Raw genomic sequence first — 23,441 nt, 5'->3', positions numbered from 1 at the left:
CACAATGGCTGATAACAGAGAAGAATAGCTTGCAGGCGACTGCACAGCACATGTAAAATCAATGACCAACACTTCAGGGTCTCTTAAAGTATGAAGCTGTGAGCACCTCTTTTATAAGACAACTTGTGGGTCCCGGGGTCCTTTAAATGCTGCCTGTAGTTTCATGTAGACATTGAGGCAGGAAGCCAAAAAGAGAGTCTTCAGTTGAGGAAATTGCATTTGTATCTAAGCACAGAAAGATTACAATTAATAAACCAAGATTGAGCGTGATAAGCAAACGGTAGCAATTATTTTAAGCAAAATATTGCCTTGCTCATTTGTTTGCATTGTATACGATTGTTGTTGTCAACTGTCAGTAAATTCAGTGACTATCAGTGAAATAAATGGTAGATTTGTGCCTTTAATTATAAATGAAAAACCAAAATCATTTAAAAAAACAAATAAACAAAGCAAAACAATGATGCATTTCAGAATGAAATAACTTTGTCAGTAAAACAAAAAACATTGGTTGTCGGTAATTTTTGTTTCATATACTTGTCAGTAAAGGATGTTTTGAAGGGTTGGCAATCATCATAATCATCATCATCACCATTTATTTATATAGCGCCACTGATTCCGCAGCGCTGTACAGAGAACTCACTCACATCAGTCCCTGCCCCATTGAAGCTTACAGTCTAAATTCCCTAATATACACACACACACACACACAGACAGACAGAGACTAGGATCAATTTTTGATAGCAGCCAATTAACCTACCAGTATGTTTTTGGAGTGTGGGAGGAAACCGGAGCACCCGGAGGAAACCCACGCAAACACGGGGAGAACATACAAACTCCACACAGATAAAGCCCAGGATCCTATTCATGATTCAGGTGTTAAGCCGGCCCCACACGGGCCGATCCTGCCTATAAGCCGGACAAGAGGACCAATGTCCATTTGTCCTGGTCACTACTGGCATAGTTGGGGCCGTATAAAAGGACAGCACTGTTCATCTTCTGACCTGATTTACCAACGTGCCCGATAATCTGCCAATTGACTTCAATCCGATTGTCGGGCATCCTGGTTGTGTTGGGGCCACACGCTGCAATATCAGATCAATGGTCTGAAATGGCTGAGGATATCGCAGCATTTGTGGTTTGCAATAGTTATGGATTTCATCAGCAGACTACTGCAACAAGCCGAGCGGGAGACGATATATGGGCTCTTATTGTAAATCTGCAACAGGTAGTCAACCCCTCATTCAAAGGCTGATTCTGCCTCTTGCTAAACCTCAGGAAACCAGAATATTCATCTCAATCCAGACACATGCTGTGTGATTATACTGCAGTCATCACATGGGTGTTACAGAGGAATAAACACAGACATGTTTGCATGCATGTCGGTTAAGAATCCATGTAACATGCCTATTTCATGTGTCTATATTTATACGGCTGATCTGGTAACCTTAGCTAAACCTCTAATACAAACTGCTTAATTAGCATGACGTATAAACATTCCTAAATGGATATGTAAAAGTTACCATACCTTGACAGGACTTGAGATACTTGTATTTACATGTACTTTGCAGCTGATTGCAAGTGATTGTTCTTTGTTAACATTCACGATTGCAGAGTACGGTGTCCTTTAATTGGTTGACTGACAGGAAGACTGACGTGCATAGAAAAAGAATCTTCCCATCAAAAAATAGCATTAATTTCGTCAGGTCTGATAAGCGTCTAGAACTTATATACATCTTTATATGAATAAACATGCAGTTTAGGTTTAGTGGCATTTTAATACCCAAAGTAACAAGGTATTTCTGTACAAAGAACATTTGGGGAAATATTTACTAAACTGCGGGTTTGAAAAAGTGGAGATGTTGCCTATAGCAACCAATCAGATTCTAGCTGTCATTTTGTAGAGTGCACTAAATATGACATCTACAATCTGATTGGTTGCTATAGGCAACATCTCCATTTCTTCAAACACGCAGTTTAGTAAATCTAGCCCCAGAAGTGCATGTGAAATAAGCCTGCCAAAATATCCTGATCTTATTTAGAGCTTGTTTCCTTGCACATAGTGGAGGCAGACATTTTGTGGCCTGAATTAATATTCACGAGAACGTATCCTATCGTTTCGCTAGGAATATAGATAGATAAGAGGTTTGTAAAGCAGTGCCTTGATGATGTCACCGGCTCCTATTATTTTTATATATTGTCCTTTATTAATATCCTATATTTATATCCAAGCAAATGGAATGCATACTGGTTCAGCGCACAAAATGGACACCTTCACTATGTATAGGTGACCGGTCCACTTGAATATATTTGACAAATAACCTTTTTGTCTGGTAAATATGAACTTGTTATATTGAGCTTAGATCAAAAATGATTTAATTTGTCCTCATACTTTTGTAATATAACTATTATAAATGTATTAGTACGAATAAACATAATATCAGTGTTTTCACAGCCATAGAGAACCATAATAACAAGAGGTTCCCATGGCAACAACCAGTTAACGCCTGTGCATTAAGATGGCAGAGCAAGACAAATTCAGAAAACAATTCCAGTCATGTTTGGTGTACAACACTACCTCATCCTCCTCTCAGGAAAAGGCTAAAATATATATATTTGCAGCAAAGTAGCTGATAAAGGATTAAGTTGTGTGTCATTGACCTCCTGGAGCAGATACGGGGTTAATGGGCTATAAGTAATAATAACTCCAATTATATTTTTGATTTCTTTTCAGTACATGGCATCTGTGTCCCATTGTTGTGAGGAGGCACTAAGGCAGCAGCAGATCCCCCTCCTTCGGGGACATGTGTGTTCCTGTGGTGCGTGGGCACAGGGGGGGGGGGGGGGGGGGGGGGGCTGTGCTGTTCTCGGTGCTCCTCAATCCCAGCAAATGTCTCGTTTTGTTCCTTGGAACGTGATTGAGCAGGGCCTGACTGTGACACAAACACAGCTCTGTGAGTGCTGGTGAGACAACAACTTCTAGTATACCAGAGGGATTAGTGGAGGCTGCCAATATTCACCCTATCAATTCACTAGCAACATGTAACCTCACTGAGGCACGAGGCGGGGTTTCCTAGTGCCTGGAAACCTCCCTCCAAGCCTGGGGCACTGTATAATTGAGGTGGCTGGACCCTTCCCCCGCTTCACACGGCTCAGCTTGAAAAGGGAGAGCTGCGTGCACCTAACAGTAGGGATAGGAAGAGTTGGAGAGCAGCCAAGCACTGTCTAATATTATAGCCACGCCCCCATGCATGCTGGTCACGCCCACTGGTGGCGTGGTGTGGAAACCCCCCTTCCTAGTGCCTGGAAATCCCCCTTCACTGTATAATTCAGGTGGCTGGACCCTGCCCCTGCTTCACACGGCTCTGCTCGAAAAGGGAGAGCTAAATGCACCTAACAGTACTCCACGCAGCATTGCCCATGTATATTATGGGGATAGGGAGAGTTGGAGAGCAGCCAAGCACTGTCTAAAATTATAACCACGCCCCCATGCATGCTGGTCACGCCCATTGGCGGCGTGGTGTGGAAAGTGGAAACCCCCCCTCTACAAATCCTGCATTTGCCCCTCCCGGGTATCATCCTCTGCCTGTACCTCAACCTCCAAATCCAATCGAAGTGATGGGCCCACCAATCAGCCTCCCAATTGTCCTGATTTAAGCAGTACAGTCCCAATTTCAGGACTCTGTCCCACCATCCTGCGCGCGGACATCTTTGTCCCGTGGGACGGATAGTTGGTAGACATGACCTGTCCACTAGTGCACACAGCAATTAATTGTTTTTTTTTATAGGGGAGGTAGGTAAATCGTTAGACACGCCTCCATGTTATGTGACCACGCCCCCACTATTGTGACAGTCAGACATGGCCACGCCCCCTGTCCTTATTCAGCTCGCTGCAAAGTTTGGAGTTCTGAACCCAGTCTAGTGGGAAAACTGTTTGGTTTAATTTAGGGGCCTGTGACAGCAGATAAGTGGTCACACAGCCACGTGGATGCCCTGTTCTGTGACTGTGCTTGCTCCATTTCTCTCATCAGTCATTACAAAAGTAGCCCAGGGAACAGCTGCCTTTCTGTCCCCTTGACAGTCCTCCCCCATAGTTGCGATGACGCAGATTGCGTCATTGTACTCATTACCTGTCCAGCTGACACAGATTGTGTAACCGACCCCCACCCACCTCAGTGCACACGGTGTGGGCAGGTTCATGACTACAAAGTTAGCGTCGGATATGGAGAGTCACGGAGAGCTGACAAGAACGCCATTGGCGAAACTACGGAGCTGTGGGCCCCAGTGCAGGGAGGTGGGAACCGGGGCCCCCAGCCCTTTGCACCTGCCATGCCAACGGGCCCCATTATCTCCATTGGCCCCGGTGCACGGCACCTGCAGCACCAATGATAGTTCCACCACTGAAGGACGCCCTCCCCTGATCACATTGAACTTAAAACCTTCCCTAGAAAGGATTTAGATATTCTTTGAGAATAGTAGCATTGTCTGTAAATCCTGGACTGGGGATAGATCCTAATAACTAGTTCATGAACTACTACAGGACCAGGGCACATGGAACATATTAAAATGTACTTAATGCAGTAACAAAAATCGAAACAATGTAATGAGTTGGTAGCGGGCTGCAGATCTTGGTGACATAGTATATAAAGTCATTTCCATTGGTGGAGTATAACATGGGCAGTGCGGGAAGGGGGCCCAGTCACTGGGGTGAAGGGGGCCCAGTCACTGGGGTGCAGGGGGGCAATATGAAACTGATATTTATCCTAATAAGTGATTCCAAATGTATTTGCAGCCTCACCATGTACCCTCAAGAAAGGGGTTCAAATAAATATTTATTTTGTCTTCATAATCCTTCCCGCTGCTGATTTCCCTTCTGAATAAGTTGTTTGTAGGTCTCTGGAGATAGCGAGGGCATACATGGGGTGTGTGACATCTTAAAACACCTCCAGAGACCTGCAAACAAAGTTTAAGGCGGCTACTCCAGAACCAGAGGGAGAGAAAAGGTTGGCTGTTTATGGAGAAAGATGTCAAAATGTTTGAATCAGAATTTTTATGTATTGGGGAAAAAGTAAATAAAGTTGAGGGTATATGCAGAATTAATCAAACACACTTTATAATGAATAGTTATTAAAACACCTCACAGTGGCCTGGACAGACAAGCCTTTGGATTGAGGTGAACTGTGCTAATCTTTGCAGCTGGCCTCGTTTTGCCTCATTTTCTTGTAATCTCTTGGGTGGTGGGAGCGTGAGGGGTTCAGAATTCTATTAGTGACACACTTTGGTTGCAGGTCTGTAGAGATGTTACAGTGAGATTTAGGGAGTGTCAATCTTTTTTTTTTTTTAAATGCTCCAGGAATCTTCTTGTCAAGTCCAGCAAATACAAGATTTGAGGAGAAAAATATGAAGTAGAAAAGGTTTTGTGTTTAATAATACAGAATTTTTAATAAGAAATTATATTAAAATGTGTTTGTTTAACGCTCAATATACTAAATGCATTCATACCTCAGTATTTATTCCTTTACTTGTAAAATATAAAAAAAATCATATTTTGCCTACCCCTATATCTAAATAACTTTGTGTGGTTGAAAGCACCTCTTCCAATGCTAAAGTATTTTTTTTTTCTAGTGGCTGGGGAGCTTTTTTCTGTGACTAACACTGTTATTGAAGGCATAGCGTGCTTTGCAGCAGGAATATTATATACATATTTCTTAATAACTTCATTAGATAAAAACGATATAAAATAAAAGCAATAGGGGGTCTTTAAAGTTGCATTTCATTATAGTTGCCTTTTTGTATCAAGTGTTTCATATTCTGCATACAAATTGCTTTGCAAAGAGAAACACAGAAACCGTACCAGAGCCCCTAAGTAAAATTAGGACTCGAATCTCTCCCATCACATTTGGGAGGAAAAAAAAGGGCCATTCTTTGCCACACTTGACTGGACAGAACAGAGGCGAACTTGGATATCCTAAGCTGCTGAACGTTTTATGGTCGCTACAATTCTTTGGTCTTTAGTCTTTAGGGCTTCTATCAACTTGTGATATTCATATGTGCTTTTTTTTGTGCTAATAATATTAAATAATTGTATTTATTTACTAACATCTACAAAATCGTAAGACTATTGCAAGTCATTAATGATATGGACTTTTTTTTTTTTTCTTTTTTAAATAAATTTTATTTAATACAAGGTTGAACAATCGTGCGGTGAAATTTGAACCTGACTAAATATCAGCAGGTATTTTCTGACAGGAACTCTGCCACTGCCCAATCTCATCATCATCATCACCATTTATTTATATAGCGCCACTAATTCCGCAGCGCTGTACAGAGAACTCACATCAGTCCCTGCCCCATTGGGGCTTACAGTCTAAATTCCCTAACACACACAAAGACAGAGTGAGAGACTAGGGTCAATTTGTTAGCAGCCAATTAACCTACCAGTATGTTTATGGAGTGTGGGAGGAAACCGGAGCACCCGGAGGAAACCCACGCAAACACGGGGAGAACATACATACTCCACACAGATAAGGCCATGGTCGGGAATTGAACTCATGACCCTAGTGCTGTGAGGCAGAAGTGCTAACCACTACACCACCGTGTTGCCCAATCTCCTTTACTTACACCGTCCATACTTACCAGCATTTTTCAATAAAAAAAAAAGTACACAATTGCCCATTCCCCTGATCCACTCAGCCTTGCCCTCAATCCAATAGGCCATGTCTCTTACCTAAATAAATGAGATAAATACTTCAGTGTAATTGTGTTATATATGAGATAAGGTAATCTACTGTAGTTTATAGGCATATTATAATTGACTTTGGCTCTCTGTGACCTATATGAAAGCACTTGGCCTTCAGCCTGGTGCTTCTATACACGTAACAGAAATCTGAGGTATCCTCTAATGTCTGTAATAATTTCCAGTAGACAGACTTATAATACACAAGTATTTATAATGAGTTCTGAAGAGATGACTACAGAACTCGCCAATTATAAGCAATGACTTCATCATTCATACAGGTATCATTTACAGGCGTCTATACATATATGAGCTAGTGCATTTTATTACAGTGTATGTACAATGAGATGGGTTACGGAAGCGCTACGGAATATGTTGGCGCTATATAAATAAATGATGATGATGATGGGTATTAGGCATATAAATGACCTACTGTACTAACCTTCCATTAACCTGTAAAATATTTTCCTTTAAAGAATGTTGGCGTGCTGTAGCAATTTTATATAGGCATGCATGACTAAATATCATTTGTCATGTACAACAAACACTTGCGCTGTTTACTACGAAGGTCATGTGTAATAACAATGGGAATTTGAAACGTAAAATAAATCTCAGAGGAATGAAGACTATTTACTGGAAACGCAGGGTCCTTGAAATAAGATTGCAGTGATAAGCAATTGCCTGGCGTGACCTACCCCCATATGAATGACTGCGTGCGGGATGAGCAGCTTTAGCTCTGCAGTCGCTGGTAGAATTGCTCTCCACACCATGATCCATTAGGGAATGGCAGTTCTCTGACAGATAGAGTTAACTCTTGCAGTGCCGGAGCCCGGTGGAACACCATATTCTATAGCTAGGAATTTCTTGTGCCCACACCTCTGTCTGTTTTCTCAATATTGTTCTATAATGGTTACATAATTTTTATTTTTTTATCTACAATATGACTGGAGAATTTCGGAAGAGGTTGGGAGTTTTTTGGGTACCAATCCAATCATCCCTGTAAAACTTATTATTGGAAAATAGAAATCTTTCGGCATACTTGCCCACCCTCCCAGAATGCCCTGGAGGCTCACGTATTTAGGGGCGTCTTCCAGGCAAAGGCGAGGGGTTCAATGTCACACAATGCCCCCTACCACTCTTGCCTCCCAACATCCTCTCTGGGACTAAAAAATTGGAAGGAAACTGTAGGAAGTCTGGGAAGCTTTTAATTGGCTTGGAGTGGTCACATGCTATTGGTGCCAATGAATCTTTAGCCCACAGGACTGCCAACACCAACAGCTAATTTCTTTCTATCCAGAGTCGTGTACTATAGCAGCAATTACAAGACAGGGTAGTGACACATTTTTGTGGCTAATTTTGTTAGTAGTTGTTGATAGCTGCACGTTGCAATAGTCTCCATTAGGCTTCTACTCAGTCTGTACTACTGATAGTAGATTTTGAAAGGGACTTGACATGTAGGAGATTACCATCTACTTTTATCACAGGTGAACCCATAAGTATATCTAGGGCACGGATAATTTCGCCATTCTTTTCAACAAAAGAAGTAGTTTTAGATCCAGGGAACATGCATCCGTTAGAAGAATAGGCCATAATACCACAGACACTAGCCATTTATTGTGACGCAAGTCACATGGTTTCATGGGTATTGGTAACGTGTGGTATATAACTTTAGATAATTACTGTAGATACACACACCATATTGGAAGAGGGGATAGGAAACATCACTGTAAAGTAAGCTTAAAGTTTACTTGTTAGCTACACATAGCATAGGGAGCCATTTTGTGGGTTGAACCAATATTCAGCCTATGAATTTGTTCGTGCCTCATCCCTCGGTCATGTGACTAGTTCCTAATGAATTGATAGGCTGCTTTCTCATGGCTATGGGTTCAGACCACAAAATGGTGTCTCCATGGTTTCCTGCTAGACCAGGCCTGGCCAACCTGTGGCTCTCCAGATGTTGTGATACTACAATTCCCAGCATGCTTTGCCAGCTTTCAGCTGGCTATCTGCAGGAAGAGCATGCTGGGACTTGTAGTTTCACAACACCTGGAGAGCCATAGGTTTGGCCGGACCTGTGCTAGACACCTGGATCTGCATATATCACAACATTTCAATTAGACAAACCCATCCACGTCTAATTTGTATTAGGAGTCCTGCCCGGACCCTCCGGAAAGCTTTCATAGGCATATTACTGTAAAACACAGCTTTATACGCAACTGCAGACACCGCCAAGTGATCAGCGATGTCTGACCTTATAAATAAAGCTGATGATGGAGTACATTCATATATATCTATGCATCACTCCCAAGAGAAGCACTGTGGATTAAACAGGGACAGTTTCTTCAAAAGGTGGGCTCATGGGTGTTTATATTAGGTTATCCAGATTCCATTCACAGCCCTGGTTCCCAATACACTCTGAACCAAACACTTTGCTGCTTGTCATAAATATTATTTCCTATATAATATAAATACATAATATTGAGTGCACTGATTGTCAGTTCATTTAGGTAAATCCTTAACTCAGTGACAGCGTTATAAACCTTCTGTACCAGTTAGAAGAGCAACAATTCCTGCCCGGATAGGAGCCTCGTTGTGCGTGCGTTCGTGCTGTACAGTCATTTCAAATATTTAAAATTTCGCAAAGTCCTTATATCAATATATTGTGAATGTTCTAAGGTGTTCTCTGATGTTTGCGCTCATAACATACTTTCCCTTTAAATGTTAAAGGTGCCGGCTAAGTCTTGTCTCCCGCTGAGCTCCTGTGCTAAGCGCTGTCTGGCTGGGTCAGGACTCATTAGATGTTAATCAGTAATATCCTCTCTCGTCTCTCCTGCCATTTTTACAGGGTCTGCGGTTCGCCTGCTGCAGGCGCTGTGAGTGGTTCCGTGCATCAGCCAGGCCCCAAAAAAATCAGTTTTAGAAACTGTTCCCACCTCATTATCACCTCATCCTCTTGTCTGTTCTTCACGTGGAGGTGCTGTCCCACCTAATGGCTCGCACAGAGATTAAAACACACAGCTCTTGTGCTATCTTCTGTTTCATAATTCAGCGCCGTTTAATAACTTTCCATTTTAAGTGTAGAACTCACAGCCTCCCTAATCTCTCGTTACCTTGTTTGAACCAGAAAGACTTTTTTTTTTTTTTTTTGTAATGTTCAGGCGTCTTAGGACAGTAAAATGGCCACTTGTAACTAAATGATGGCATTGAAATACAGCTTACTAAACTGCGGGTTTGAAAAAGTGGAGATGTTGCCTATAGCAACCAATCAGATTCTAGTTATCATTTATTTAGTACATTCTACAAAATGACAGAATGTGACTGGTTGCTATAGGCAACATCTCCACTTTTTCAAACCCGCAGTTGAGTAAATGTACCCCTAAATGTAAGAAGTGGGTTACCTTAGGACATGGGGCATTTATGTAAAAAATAAATAAATAAATAAAAAAAAAAAAAAAAATATATATATATATATATATATATATATATATATATATATATATATATATATATATATATATATATATATATATATAATTACTGTAAAGCCCATGGGGCCCTCTTTAATTTTGTGGGCCCGCAGCATAATTTTCTGAACTATATAAACTATATATTGTCAACCAGCTACACCTTGTATTTTATTTAAGATTGAAAAATGGTAAATGTGATTTTTAACCCGGCGCATTTCAGGGATTTGTATGCTATAAACAGAACAAGATGTGGATAATGATAATGACCTTTAAGAATACTGGTGCACGGGTAGCTGTGTAAATGAATGGTGTTGTAACCCATAGCAACCAGTCAGATGCTTGCTTTCATCTGTAAACTGTGCTACAGTAAAGCAGAGGTCAGAATCTCTTTGGTTGCTATGGGTTACGTTTATCTTTTTCACTCCGTTGCTATACATCATGTTTCATTCCTGTAACTTCATCACTGTACAGTGTTCTACCCTTGTGCCCACACTAATGAAAAAAAATAATAAATAAAAAAAAAATAAAATAAAATATATATATATAATTTGCTGCAGTATAAAAAGACCATGTAACATTCATCAATGTAGATGTAAGATTACAGCCACCATTTAAGGGAACATTAGCATGAAATCCATTTTCTTTCCTAGCTACCAGCAATAATTGTTGGAAAATAAAATGTCAAATTGTTTTTTTTTCTGTCTATTTGATGTATTGCTTTGGCCTTACTTTGTTTTGACCACTAGAGGCACTGTTCGTAGATCCTCTACAACTAGAGAAACACAGACTGCTTAGTGTTCCCAAATGACTTCTGATATTGATGTATCAATATGTCTCATGTCAGCTTATCACATTTCTTCTGTATGTATCAATGCATATTTAAACATCGCCAGCTCTGCATGGTATTGACAAAAGATTGACAGGACATTAATAGAACTGGACTGGGTAGGCCAAAAATTGACAACATCTTAATATCCTGATGCTTTATACATAATTATCTACTATATAAGCAAAATACTAGTAAAGGATTTTGCAGCAAAAGCATTTTAATTTTTAATATGCATTCATTAGGGTCAGAAGACCTTTTTTATTATCAATCATCATAACCTGCTCACTCACATGTCCACAGTTTTGAAGTGGGGGAGTACAGAATAACCTGTATCGGACGAGATTGGAAGAATACTCACAGGAGGACAGAGTATGTCAGGAAGTGGGCTGATCTTGGGGCAGCACGGTGGCTTAGTGGTTAGCACTTCTGTCTGACAGCACTGGGGTCATGAGTTCAATTTCTGACCATGGCCTTATCTGTGTGGAGTTTGTATGTTCTCGCCGTGTTTGCGTGGGTTTCCTCCGGGTGCTCCGGTTTCCTCCCACACTCCAAAAACATACTGGTAGGTTAATTGGCTGCTATCAAAATTGACCCTAGTCTGTCTGTCTGTGTGTGTGTGTATTTTAGGGAATTTAGACTGTAAGCTCCAATGGGGCAGGGACTGACACATCGACGAAATGTTGAGGATGGAATCTTCGCACATGTTTCCTTGCGTCCCGTAGAGGTGCGTTGAAAAACGATCAGAGATTCCTCACCGTAATAGGTGGAAGTGTGCGAATCTGCGGCTTCTTGCGCCTAATTCTATCTCCCCCAATGAGATGTGATCGATTCATCAAACCTGAAAAATAAAAGTGGAGATGTTTCCTTTAGCAACCAATCAGATTCTAGATATCACTTTTATAGTACATTCAAATGAGAGCTAGAATATGATTGGCGGCTAAGGGCAACATCTCCACTTTTCCTATTCAGAAGGTTTGCTAAACCTACCCTTTAATGCTATTGGGGACCCTGCTTTCTCCTCTAGCACAGCAATCAAGCTAGATTTACTAAATGTCGGGTTTGAAAAAGTGGAGATGTTGCCTATAGCAACCATTCAGATTCTAGCTATCATTTATTTAGTGCACTCTACACAATGTCAGCTAGAATCTGATTTGGTTGCTATAGGCAACATCTCCACTTTTTTAAAACCCGCCGTTTAGTAGATATACCCCTAAGTGTCAGACGTACCTCTTGTATAAATCAAAGATCATATCTCCAACTTGTTCCTACAGAGACAGTGTCTCGGTTTGGCTCATTATAGGCACTTTACATGCATTTGCCCGTGGCATGTGTTTAGGAATCCTGTGTCTCTCACCATCTGTTTTTGTCTATCTACTAATAAATGCAGATAGGGCTGGTTTTCTATCACAGCTTATTGCAGTGATAGGAAACCACCTCGGGTCTGTTGACAGCTATAGAGTTGGTGAAATTGTTATTTATTTTTGTAAATCCTGCGGTCCAATGCTCTGGCTGCCTTGGCCCAACAAACGGCCCATTCCCTAAATGGTGGTACACGGAGATATCGCCAATGTAATGTAATGTTACTGCATTGTAGAGGTATCGATATTACATATAGTGTTTGCGCAGGGGGATTAGTACTTCATATTCGAAAAAACCCGTCATGACCCAGCAGACGCATTGTCGCTGCTGAAGATTGAAAAGCACTTTGGTAATCTCATAGCGGCTGTCCCCTTGTAGAATGGGGAATTAGAACAGTTTCTTGTAAATTGCTTTAGTTAAATTGCTTCTCCCCTCCTGTGCCCCCCCCCCCCCTCCCTATTCCTCAAACGCCCCCCTTCCTACTCCTGTTTATTTTCTAGCTGTGAGAAGTATCTCCCATAATGATAGAATTTGTTCTCCCGTCTGTCTTTTTTCCTGCGCTTGTATCTCGCTCCCTCCACCCCCTCTCTTTGCTGCATGAAATTCTAGATTTCCTTTTCCAGGCTACAGTCTGTGTGTCGGAGTGAGAGATAGAGTGTTCTGATCCTCTTTATACTGACAGGCTTCATTGCACAGTACTTCCCTTTAACTAAAAACATGTACCCTGCATGCCATTATAATTCATAAGCCAAACCTACAATTTTTGGAAAATATTGAGGGTTTTATCCCTACGGATTTCTGTATTGAAACACCGGAGAGCGACAGTTTATGACAAAAAGGAAACGGGGAGGAAATCAGGTTCAAAACAGGACATTTATTCACATGTACAGTAACCCATCATCATCATCATTTATTTATATAGCGCATAACTCATGACCCCAGTGCTGTGAGGCAGAAGTGCTAACTACTAGGCCACTGTGCTGCCCGTAACTCAGAGCAACCAATTAGTTTTGATTCCTCTAGAACCAACTTACACAATGAGAGCAAATGTCTGGGTTACTGTGGGTTAATGCTCATTTGTACTTTTGCACCCACTATATTGTAAAAGAGTGACAGGAATTGGAATGTGTTTATATAATCACTGCTCCTCGCAGTGTATAATCAATCGTATTACTAGGGATGCAAGCAGGGGCAGGATGGGCTTGGGGACAGGGGGGCGTTCGCCCCCACGGGCCAGTCCCATAGTGGGCTACCTTGGGCTGGGTCACTGGGCCATCTGAATTTTTTTTTTCCCTTTAAAATAGGGGGTCTGAGTAGAGTTTTGTCCCCTGGCTGAAATTTGCCAGCCGTCCCCTGGACGCAAGATGAGAAATCATTAGGATTCTTATGGAAACCTACAAGCAAAACACAGCCGCCAACGTTCCCAGTCAGTACACTTTAGACCACGCCCCAGTCCGCCCAACCGCGTTCAGACCTGACCAATCCACGCTTGGTTTTTATGAGGACACGCCCCTTGCAGATGGTTGTTCAGGTTAAACTGCTGTCAAAGAGGATTGTGTGTCTCTGTACTTTGTATTGTATATTATTTAACTTTACCCAGATGTAATAATAAAGTTTCAGAGTTCAATGAGTTAATATAAACAACTAAATTGCACTTACTGTTGTGAATGCGCCATTCATTGTGCCCCTGCTAGTTGTAAGGGCCTACACCTAACTGATCTCCTCTGTTACTACTTAATGCCCCTTCCCCGTGATCTTCCCACTCGTAGAAATGTGATGCTCTAGATTGCCAAAAAAAAAACCTTATTTGGAATTTGCCAACATTCCAGACAACAGCTGTATAAAGATTTTGTTTCAGAAGGGTATAACCGGATTTCTGTTTCGCTCGTTTGGTCAATTCTAACGGTTATGTATTGAGAATTTGGTGGTGCTAAAGCTCTGTACAATATATTGTTTTTCTCATAGGGTACAAACAGTCTAATGTCATTAGTTAACGTAACTGCTGAAAATGTATATGTATTAAACTGCATTTACGCTACAGATTTCCTCCCTACGTTAATTGTTATTTGTAATGGCGTTGTGATCAATGAGCTGTGTAACTATTGCCAAATCTACACTGTAAGCGGTCACCGTTTGTCTAAATGAACGTTCATGTGCTTCAAGTCTATGAAAGATTGGAAAATATAATGAATTTTGGGGCACTCTGGGGAATTTGAGTGGCTGCGCAGGTGACGGGTTTATTACATCAGTATTAAAAAAAAAAAAAAAAAAAAAAGCTGTTTCACCAGTCTGGTATAATGTCCCATTCCTCACACGCAGTCTGTTCCAGTATTTTTCCTGTCATTTATCTTCCTTGTAGACTCCCATGTGTTTAACTGTCTCTCGCTCCGCTCTCTCAGGTTATTTCTTTCCCTGCGCTGTCTTATTCCTGTAACTCTGACCCACACCTGCAGTGCAGTAATTGGTAATTTCTCCGATGTCTCACGCTCATCCTGAGCTTTCCGTCGTCTAGCTTCCGCTACATACACTCGGGGAGCAGGGGGGGGAGTCGGTGAAATCCTAGTCACCTGGGGGCCCAGGTGTATGGATTGCAAATATTTTTACAAGCAGTTTTTCTGTTTTTGTACACATGACAAACATAGGGCTCTTAAAGCGAACCTGTCAGGAAAAAATAATCCATTTGTTACTAAAAGTACCCACTTTATTTTAGATATTTACTTATTTAATTGGTCATGTCCTTTTGCTGGTCCCTGCCTACAGCCAGTGGCTGCAGTATGTAAATGAGAAGGCGGAGACAGGGTTAGCGGCATTCTAAGAAAGATAAGAGTGCTTTAAAAAGAAGATGCAAAGGTCATTGCAAAAAAATATTGTGACTTTGGGGTGATAGCTTACTATAAAATTGATAAATATATAGGTCATCATTTCTGGAACTAAAGGTTTTATGCCCTAAGGGTGTGATCAAGGAGGTATTTAGGTTTATGTACCTCAGACTTCCTGTCGGTAAGCCCGTGAAAAGCACCAAAGGCTTAAAATAGCTGGTAACACGTACTCGCCTACTTTTTGGGGTTTCCAAAGGGCACGGGAGGGAGCAGGGAGAGTGACAACGCGATTGGAAAAAAGCGTGAGACAATTCAGTCATTGCACAGCGGATGGCAAGGCCTGATGATGCGAATCGCACAGTGAAGGCCACACCCTCTTTACAAGACGAACGTTCGGGCTCCGGGAGGGTGGTCTACTCTTCCAGGAGTTTGGGAGGATTCCACAAAATTCCGTAGTCTCTGGGCATGAGATAACAAGGTTACGTACAATGTCGATCTTAACCCCTGTAAGGAAATCTTTACATGTGTATTTGTAAATGGTACAAACTGTTTTTTGATTTTTTTTGGGGGGGATAAATCTATATTTTATTTTTAATATCTCTTTAACCAGAAGATCGAGCTATTTCAACCCTTCTGCCCTGAATGTAACGCTGAACAGACAGTTCAGAGAGGATTAAGACATACCTTTGTATCGACCAAAATAGGATTCTTCCCTGTAAGAAGAAACTCTGGGGGATTTTCAGCGCTCAAAGCTTCTTCTTAGCGGAATTAGATTTAGCTCACATTACACGGCAGCACTGAAGAAGGAATGCATTCTATTATAGATTTCTGCTGGTGACGTCGCGCAAACACTTTGGGTTTACACAGGTCTTATTGTGAAACAAACAACCATATTCCCCTCCTCACATCATGTCACTGGCCCTGTCACATGCAGCCCTGTCCTCACTTACCCAACCCTCATCTCCTGATATACTCTGTGCTGCTGGGAGACCCTGCTCCTTCCACTATATAACTCTTAGTCTGTGGCTCCCTGCTGCCTCCATTCCCCTCCTCACATCATGTCACTGCCCCTGTCACATGTAGCCCTGTCCTCACTAACACCTCACTCATCTCCTGGTATCCTCTGTGCTGCTGGAGACCCTGCTCCTTCCACTATATAACTCTCAGCCTTTGGCTTCCTGCTGCCCCCATTCCCCTCCTCACATCATGTCACTGCCCCTGTCACATGCAGCCCTGTCCTCACTGATGCATCACTCATCTCCTGATATACTCTGTGCTGCTGGGGACTCTGCTCCTCCCACTATATAACTCTCAGTCTGTGGCTTCCTGCTGCCTCCATTCCCCTCCTCACATCATGTCACTGCCGCTGTCATTTGCTGCCCTGTCCTCGCTAACACATCACTCATCTCCTGATATACTTGCAGTTGTTAAAATTGCTTATACTGGTGTTTGTTTGTTTTTTAGCCTTATATCACAGTTGTCTACTCTCCTGGAATGTTCGGGAGACTCTTGAATTTGAAGGTGTTCTCCCGGACTCCCGGGAGTGCATTATTCTTTCCTACATCTAGCCCACTTCCCTTGTTAAGTGAGTCGGCTCAATGGCACGATTCACAGCAAATCGCATCAATCTAGCCCCGTTTCCAATGTATTATCCCACGAATCGCGGCATTTGAGCAGCGTGGGGTGGGGCCTAATGACTCGTTCCGTGTGGCCAGGCCCCCACACTCGGCACCAGGCCTAACATATTTAGAAAAAATAATCCTGGCGGTGGTGTAATCGGGTAAATTAGTTGCAACCATAGACGGAAGATAAATTCCTGTTATTTGCACTCTATTGACCACAATTGACATAAAAAAAAATTCAATAAAAGGAATAATACAAAGTAAGAAGCTCACAATGAATTGCCCATAAGCACATGATTTCTTGCATAGTTAGTTCATATTTATCAGACCGGTCCTAATGTGCATCTGATTACTCTCCATATTGTCTTAGGCAGCCAGTAGGTGATTATCATAGCAGTGTGTATGTAATTGACTTAAATCATTTGCACCAGCGCATTATTCCAGTCTGGTGAAACATATTGTAACGTGCATTAATTAAGATCATTTGCGCATATGTCTACATCAGTAACTCTGTTATGGGTGTCAACGTTTTCAGTTTTTCTATTTTATTTGTTTTTAACGCACAGTGACTTGATCAGCATAGATTGGTTTTACATAATTGCCAACGTGTAATCTGGTATCAAGTTCAAACGGAACATAAAAACATTTATGAACTCTGTCGTGTAAGTGTATAATTACACAGGTAGCTATTAACGGCACATTAGCTGTGTGATTGCATCAGGAATCCATGTGACAGAGATCGGTTTAATATACAAAAAGCAACATTTTGTGAGTGTCGTTTTTTAGGGTAAACAACTCTGACTCTATGAGAAATCATTGGGTTAAACATACATCCCAACTATCCCGATTTATGCGGTCCTGTCATGGGACAGTTGACAGGTATGTCCGATTCACACTCTACATAACGTTGGAAAGGTGCCTTAAAGATGGCAGGGGGCGGACTAGAGCTCAGAAGCCCTGAACACGCCCCTGTGGTGCATGGCCACGCCCCCTTCCATGCATATAGCCGCGATTCTCCAAGTTCCAAAGTTGGAAGGTTTGAGTTAAAGGCTTTAATAAGTGTCTTAAAGTGACAATAAAGACCAGGTAATAATTTTTAGTCTTCTCGAACACTACAAGCAAGGCTAAGATTACACAATTTTGCCGGGTATCATATGGGCCCTTTGAACAACATGGAGAGATTGAGTGATATGAACTCTAGCACTTTTCTAGCGCTAAAGGTGCTAGCGTTTATAGCACCAGCTTGGCACCGCCAGGGCCTGATTATCCAATAGGCTGACTGGGCTGTAGCCTAGGGCGAAACGCTTTTTAGGGGTGCAAAATTGTGATAAGGAGAGAGATAAACTAAAATTGATTTAAAAAATATAAGTGAATAGTTGTTCTCCAAATTAAAAAGAAAAATGAAGGAAAATTTTATTCTTGATGTATTCCCATGGTAAAGGCTGAAGACAATGAGTCAACCTTGGGTGGGTGCTCGAATATGCCTCCGTTCTACGAAACGAGTGACAGATTGCCATAACCCTTTTAGAAAGCCAAGTGGAGCTGAGGACAAGTTTGTTTTCACCTGCTGCGTATTAGCCTGGCGTGGCCAGGGGGCGCTACGGCCATATTAGCCTAGGATGGCATGAAGCCTTAAACAGGTCCAGGGCACCAGTCTTATTGCTGCAGGGTGGACAATTTAAATGTTGTATTTCCAACCGTGAGTTTGCATTAAACTTTTTGCCTTGACAACGCACCCCTCGGCGAAACGCGTCGGTGTGTCTCTTTTCCTAAACATATATTTTTACAGTGAATCCTGATTATTAACTATTGGTGCATAACTATTATAGGTCCGCGAGGGATAGTTAGCCTGTTACTTACCAAATTACTTGGTGATCTGTTATCTGTGCAGGATAGCTAACTCAACATAAGCCGAAGTATCCCTCCTATTGAATTTGAGATACAATACGTTAGTATAGTCATAGAATGTGACATAGTTTACGAGGGAGAGTTAGTTGAGCATAATAATTAACAAGTCTTTAACTCACTATCCGTGAGAAATAGGCAATTCATTTTAATAGAGGCTACTCTATGTAACATTATTAGGCAACCCACGATTGCAGTATATAACCCCACAGTTTGTGAGCGCAATTAACAGCTTCAGCCCAGTATAAATTGGAGCTAATTTGTAAAACACCATCAGATAATTTACAATTGTCTAACGACCTCACGACATAAGAGTATAACTAACAGCTCTTTAATCTGCGATCATTAAGGATCTAACTGTCGCTACAATTGTTCTATAGGAAACACTTCAATAATCATTGATTCTTACTTTTAGGAAACATTTATACTGTATTATTCAGATATTAGGATAAGACTATTCCCAACGTACAGTTTTAATTCACTACACCTGATAAATTGTAACAATTCGCCAAGGTACTATTTATATTGAGATAATATCAGGTTAAAATTTTAATAAATAAAAATTAAGTTGTGTTTTTAAATGACTGAAAGCTACATTTAATACAATTCAGATTGTTTAGTATCTGTGCATCACAATATAACACTTCTTCTTTCCTTCTTTCCTGATATGAATTTAAGAAAGAAATCAAATTGAAATCTTCCTTTAAAACGTATAGTTACAAAGTGCAGCACCCGAAACGAAAGTAAAATAATTTGAATATTAATTTACCAATGAATTGCTTTATATAAAACATATTTAGGGCCAGACTTTTTACAGTATCTCTCACACTATGACATCAGAGCTTCAGCGCGGTGTGGTCTCTCAGCCCAAGGGGTTTACTAAACATTCTAAAAAGGAAAAGTGGAGGTGTTGCATAGCAACCAATGGAAATCTAGCTATCATTTATCTAATACATTCTACAAAAATGATAGCTAAAATCTGATTGGTTGCTCTGGGGAATATCTCCACTTTTTTCCTCTTGAAAAGTTTATTAATACCGCTTTCATACTGCCGCCCCGGCAATATCCCGGGATTTTCAAGCCGGGTTTTTGCCGGGGCTCGGAGCGTCCCAGCTCAGAAACACCATTCATACTGCACCTCAGACCCGGGAATTTCCCGGGTTGACCCCATTCATACTGCACAAGTCTGTGCCCAGGCAATTTGTGGGAGTCATCACCAGAGCAGTTTTCATTGGCTGAAAAATGGTGATACACAATATAATAATACAATAATGAATAAAGGATACCTCCAATTGGCTTATATATTTTTAGTTGTACTAGTCTAGAAGGGCTTTCTGAAAGGCATAAAGAGACTGGGAAACATATATTTAAGGGAAGGTTGTAGGAGCTTTTAAAGCTAGGCATTGCATATTTCAATGATTACCCCAAATGACTAGACTTCTAGATGGAAAATTAATGGCCTCTTTTTGGCAAGCATAAAATGAATGAGAAATGCCTAATTCCAAATCCTCCAGAGACAGGCAGACAGCCAATCAGCTTGTTTTCTGTGCAACCCGGGTTGAAAAACCCGGGTTGCACCATTCATAGTGCAGGCAACCCGGGTCCGGCCCGGTAATTACCCCTCGATAAATCCCGGGTTGAAGACCCGGGTTTTTAGACCCGGGATTTTTGACTTGTACCATTCATACTGCACCAAGACCCGGGTCGTTTGAGCTCGCCCCGGCAAAAACCCGGGATTTTGGTGCAGTATGAATGGGGTATAAATCTACCCCTGAGCTACAGTTTAAAGTCGAGCTAATTTTTGACATTACTTCGTGTTCAAGTCTAAGGGGCTGATTCAATCCAGCGCGAAAAGTTGTACTTTTTGCTGATAACAAACACATTTCGGTGTTTTGTTGGCCCAGTATCTCCAATTGTGATTATGTGTGTGCCAAATTTACGCAGCAGAGCTGAAAGCCCAGATTTGGTCTTTGAGTACCAATTGTAAAAAAAAAAAAAAAAAAAAAGATTAAAAATCAAATTTATTTTAAAATATATTAAAACTTTTATACAAATCTCTAGGAAAATTATCTCTTTTATTTTGCATAATCCCACGCCTTCCTCGCTTTGATTCAAACCGGAGAACTGGGATGTCTCAGTGGTTGACACATTTTCCATAACGCCGGTTTGATGAAATAAGGAGTGCACTTTTGTACTCTAAGCGAACCCTCACTGCAAGCATGTATAACGCTCTGAAAAGTTTTTAGAGTATTCCATAGAACATTATGCTATGTCACATTTCACGCAAACTAGGTTCACTAAAATAAGTTTGGATGCAAACCTCTCCACCTACTGTGCTTCTTTTTAAAGAAACGAAGATGGACTTGTTGGAAATCTCTATAAATAAAGAAAAATAATTCCAAGAAGTATATTTACTAAACTACAGAATTGAAAAAGTGGAGATGTTGCCTATAGCAACCAATCAGATTCTAGTTATGATTTATTTAGTACATTTTACAAAATGACAGCTAGAATCTGATTGGTTGCTATAGGCAACATCTCCACTTTTTCAATCCTGCCGTTTAGTAAATATACCACCAGAACTTTTTTGAGGTATGGCAAAGCCACATAGATACTCTACCTACCCCATTTAAAATGCATATAAAGAATTACTTACAATACACAAAATGGTACGAAACTAGAATCTTATTATGAGTTTACCCCCATCTGTTTTTAAGTTTAATTAGATTGTGATATTGGTTTGCTCGTTAGATGGATGGCAGCCATGTTGGAAGCGACTTTTGCAACGCAGAAGCTGCTTACCAACAATATGTTACAGTGTAACATTCCTGATGTGTAATTTTATATATGTTCCAATTTGATCACATAATTTCTATACTTTACAAATGTTTCTTTTGTCAATCTCCACATTAATTGTTATTTATTCTGAAGTATTGGAGGATAACCCCCCCCTCCCCCCTTATACTGAAATTTAATCCAAAAGAATTTAAAAAAAATATCTGCACTAAACAAAATGCTTTATTTGTGAAATAAAGCATATTGTAATGGTTTTTGACTGGTATCGCATTGGTAACCCTTCAAACGAGAGCGGTCTAAACTTTCCGCCAACAGGGTAACCACTTTTAGGTGTTGAGCGAAGTTAAAGATAACTCCCACTTTTGCCCTTTCATAAATATGCCCTTTAGACACAATTTAAACTAAAGTTTAAATGAATGAAACACTTATTGAAATCCCTTGTTCACCGCTTTAACGTACGATCTTCTCTCTGTATTCTTCATTGTAATCTATAACCTAATACGATTATTGTTCTAAGCGTAATTTTATTATTTTATAACTCTATAATGGTCCCCTGTTCTTGCCAACAGGCCCAATTGGAAATTCATGGAAAAATAGTCCACACACCCCAATCTGACAAACTACACCCATGTAATTATTACACACCCATTTCAATCAAGGCCATGTACAACACCCTTTTCATCCACTAAAATGTACGACTGTACCAGGAAAATTAGGACTGTATGAGGGTATGGTAGTCTACATCATTCTGGTTCGCTGTTGCTATCAGTATTTGTGAATATTCCATACTTGCCAACTCTCCCGGAAAGTCCGGAAGACTCCCGAAAATCGGGTCAGTCTTCCGGGCTCCTGCGAGAGCTGGCATTTCTCCGGCATCGGAACTCCCTTGTCAAAATGACGCGATTCGAGGCGTCCCGCCCATTAGTCACGCCACTCTCCTGGAAGGCGCGTATGGAATATTCTCAATCTGCTTTTACGTGATAAATGTGCCTCCATAGCACAAGTCATATCAGTGACCGGTGTGTATGGCCCCAGCTTGTACAACTTTAGCAGGGCACACCAGTCCCTTAAAAATTAGGACTGTGCCACCTAAAAAAGGACCATTGAGAGGTATGGCCTTACCACTTACTGTATTTCATATGTATCTTTACATGACTGTTAGCACGAAAAAGTCCATGATAATTTTTAATCCGTGATAGATCTTAAGTGTAAACAAGACACAGTGTAGATTATATTGCCTTATAACGCCATAAAATAAGGAATTTAATTGACATTGAAGGATTTGAGGGTGGTGTGAAGGATTTGAGGGTGGTGTAAAGGATCTGAGAGTCTGAATGCTCATCAACATAAATGTACATTTATTTCCTTGTTGACAGCAGATGGAACACAAGACAGAAAAACAACTTCAAATCAGCAATATAACTTAAATACAGCTTCCCTTCAGCAGTGGGAGGAACATAAATACAACTGTTGCAGCATAGAATGTCCGCAAGTTTACAGGGAATATTATTCTCGGCAGAACATTATTATTTGTGTCTGTACAACGCAGCAGCTGAAAGTCAGAATACAATTGTTGTGTGTTCTAGGAAGCCACAATGTCATGCAAACCAATTATATCTATTTATGTGTTCCTTCATGGCCAGATGGTGGCACAGTATACCCTTCCCCTGGCACACTTCCAAGTCGCTTATGCTTCATGTACCCCAAGATAGTGTTTGCTGAATGTCACCTTTAAATTATATTGCTAAACCGTATCAGCTTTATTTTTTTTTTTAATGCAAGCACATTCATGAAATCTGTCCTTCCTTGTCCTTGTGTCTACGTGTTAGAGTTATATCTGCTACATGGCCTGTCTATCATTGACAGGAGTGTGATGCCAAGGAGGAGACCTCACGCATTCCTTGCTGTGGC

At 41.0% G+C, this 23,441-nt stretch overlaps 1 protein-coding gene across 1 annotated transcript in view; it reads left to right on the top strand.

Annotated features, from left to right (window-relative positions):
• NCS1 (neuronal calcium sensor 1) overlaps positions 1-23,441 on the top strand; it is a 61,241-nt gene that overhangs the window by 2,784 nt on the left and 35,016 nt on the right. The window contains exon 3 of the mRNA XM_075185191.1: positions 20,679-20,700. Coding sequence (XP_075041292.1) covers positions 20,679-20,700 — 22 coding nt within the window. The remainder of the gene's footprint in view (positions 1-20,678; positions 20,701-23,441) is intronic.

Source organism: Mixophyes fleayi, chromosome 9 (assembly GCF_038048845.1).
Source record: "Mixophyes fleayi isolate aMixFle1 chromosome 9, aMixFle1.hap1, whole genome shotgun sequence".
In the NCBI taxonomy this organism is placed as follows: Eukaryota; Metazoa; Chordata; class Amphibia; order Anura; family Limnodynastidae; genus Mixophyes; species Mixophyes fleayi.
The sequence above is the reverse complement of the archived record's forward strand: the minus strand, read 5'-3'. Positions and strand labels throughout refer to the sequence as shown.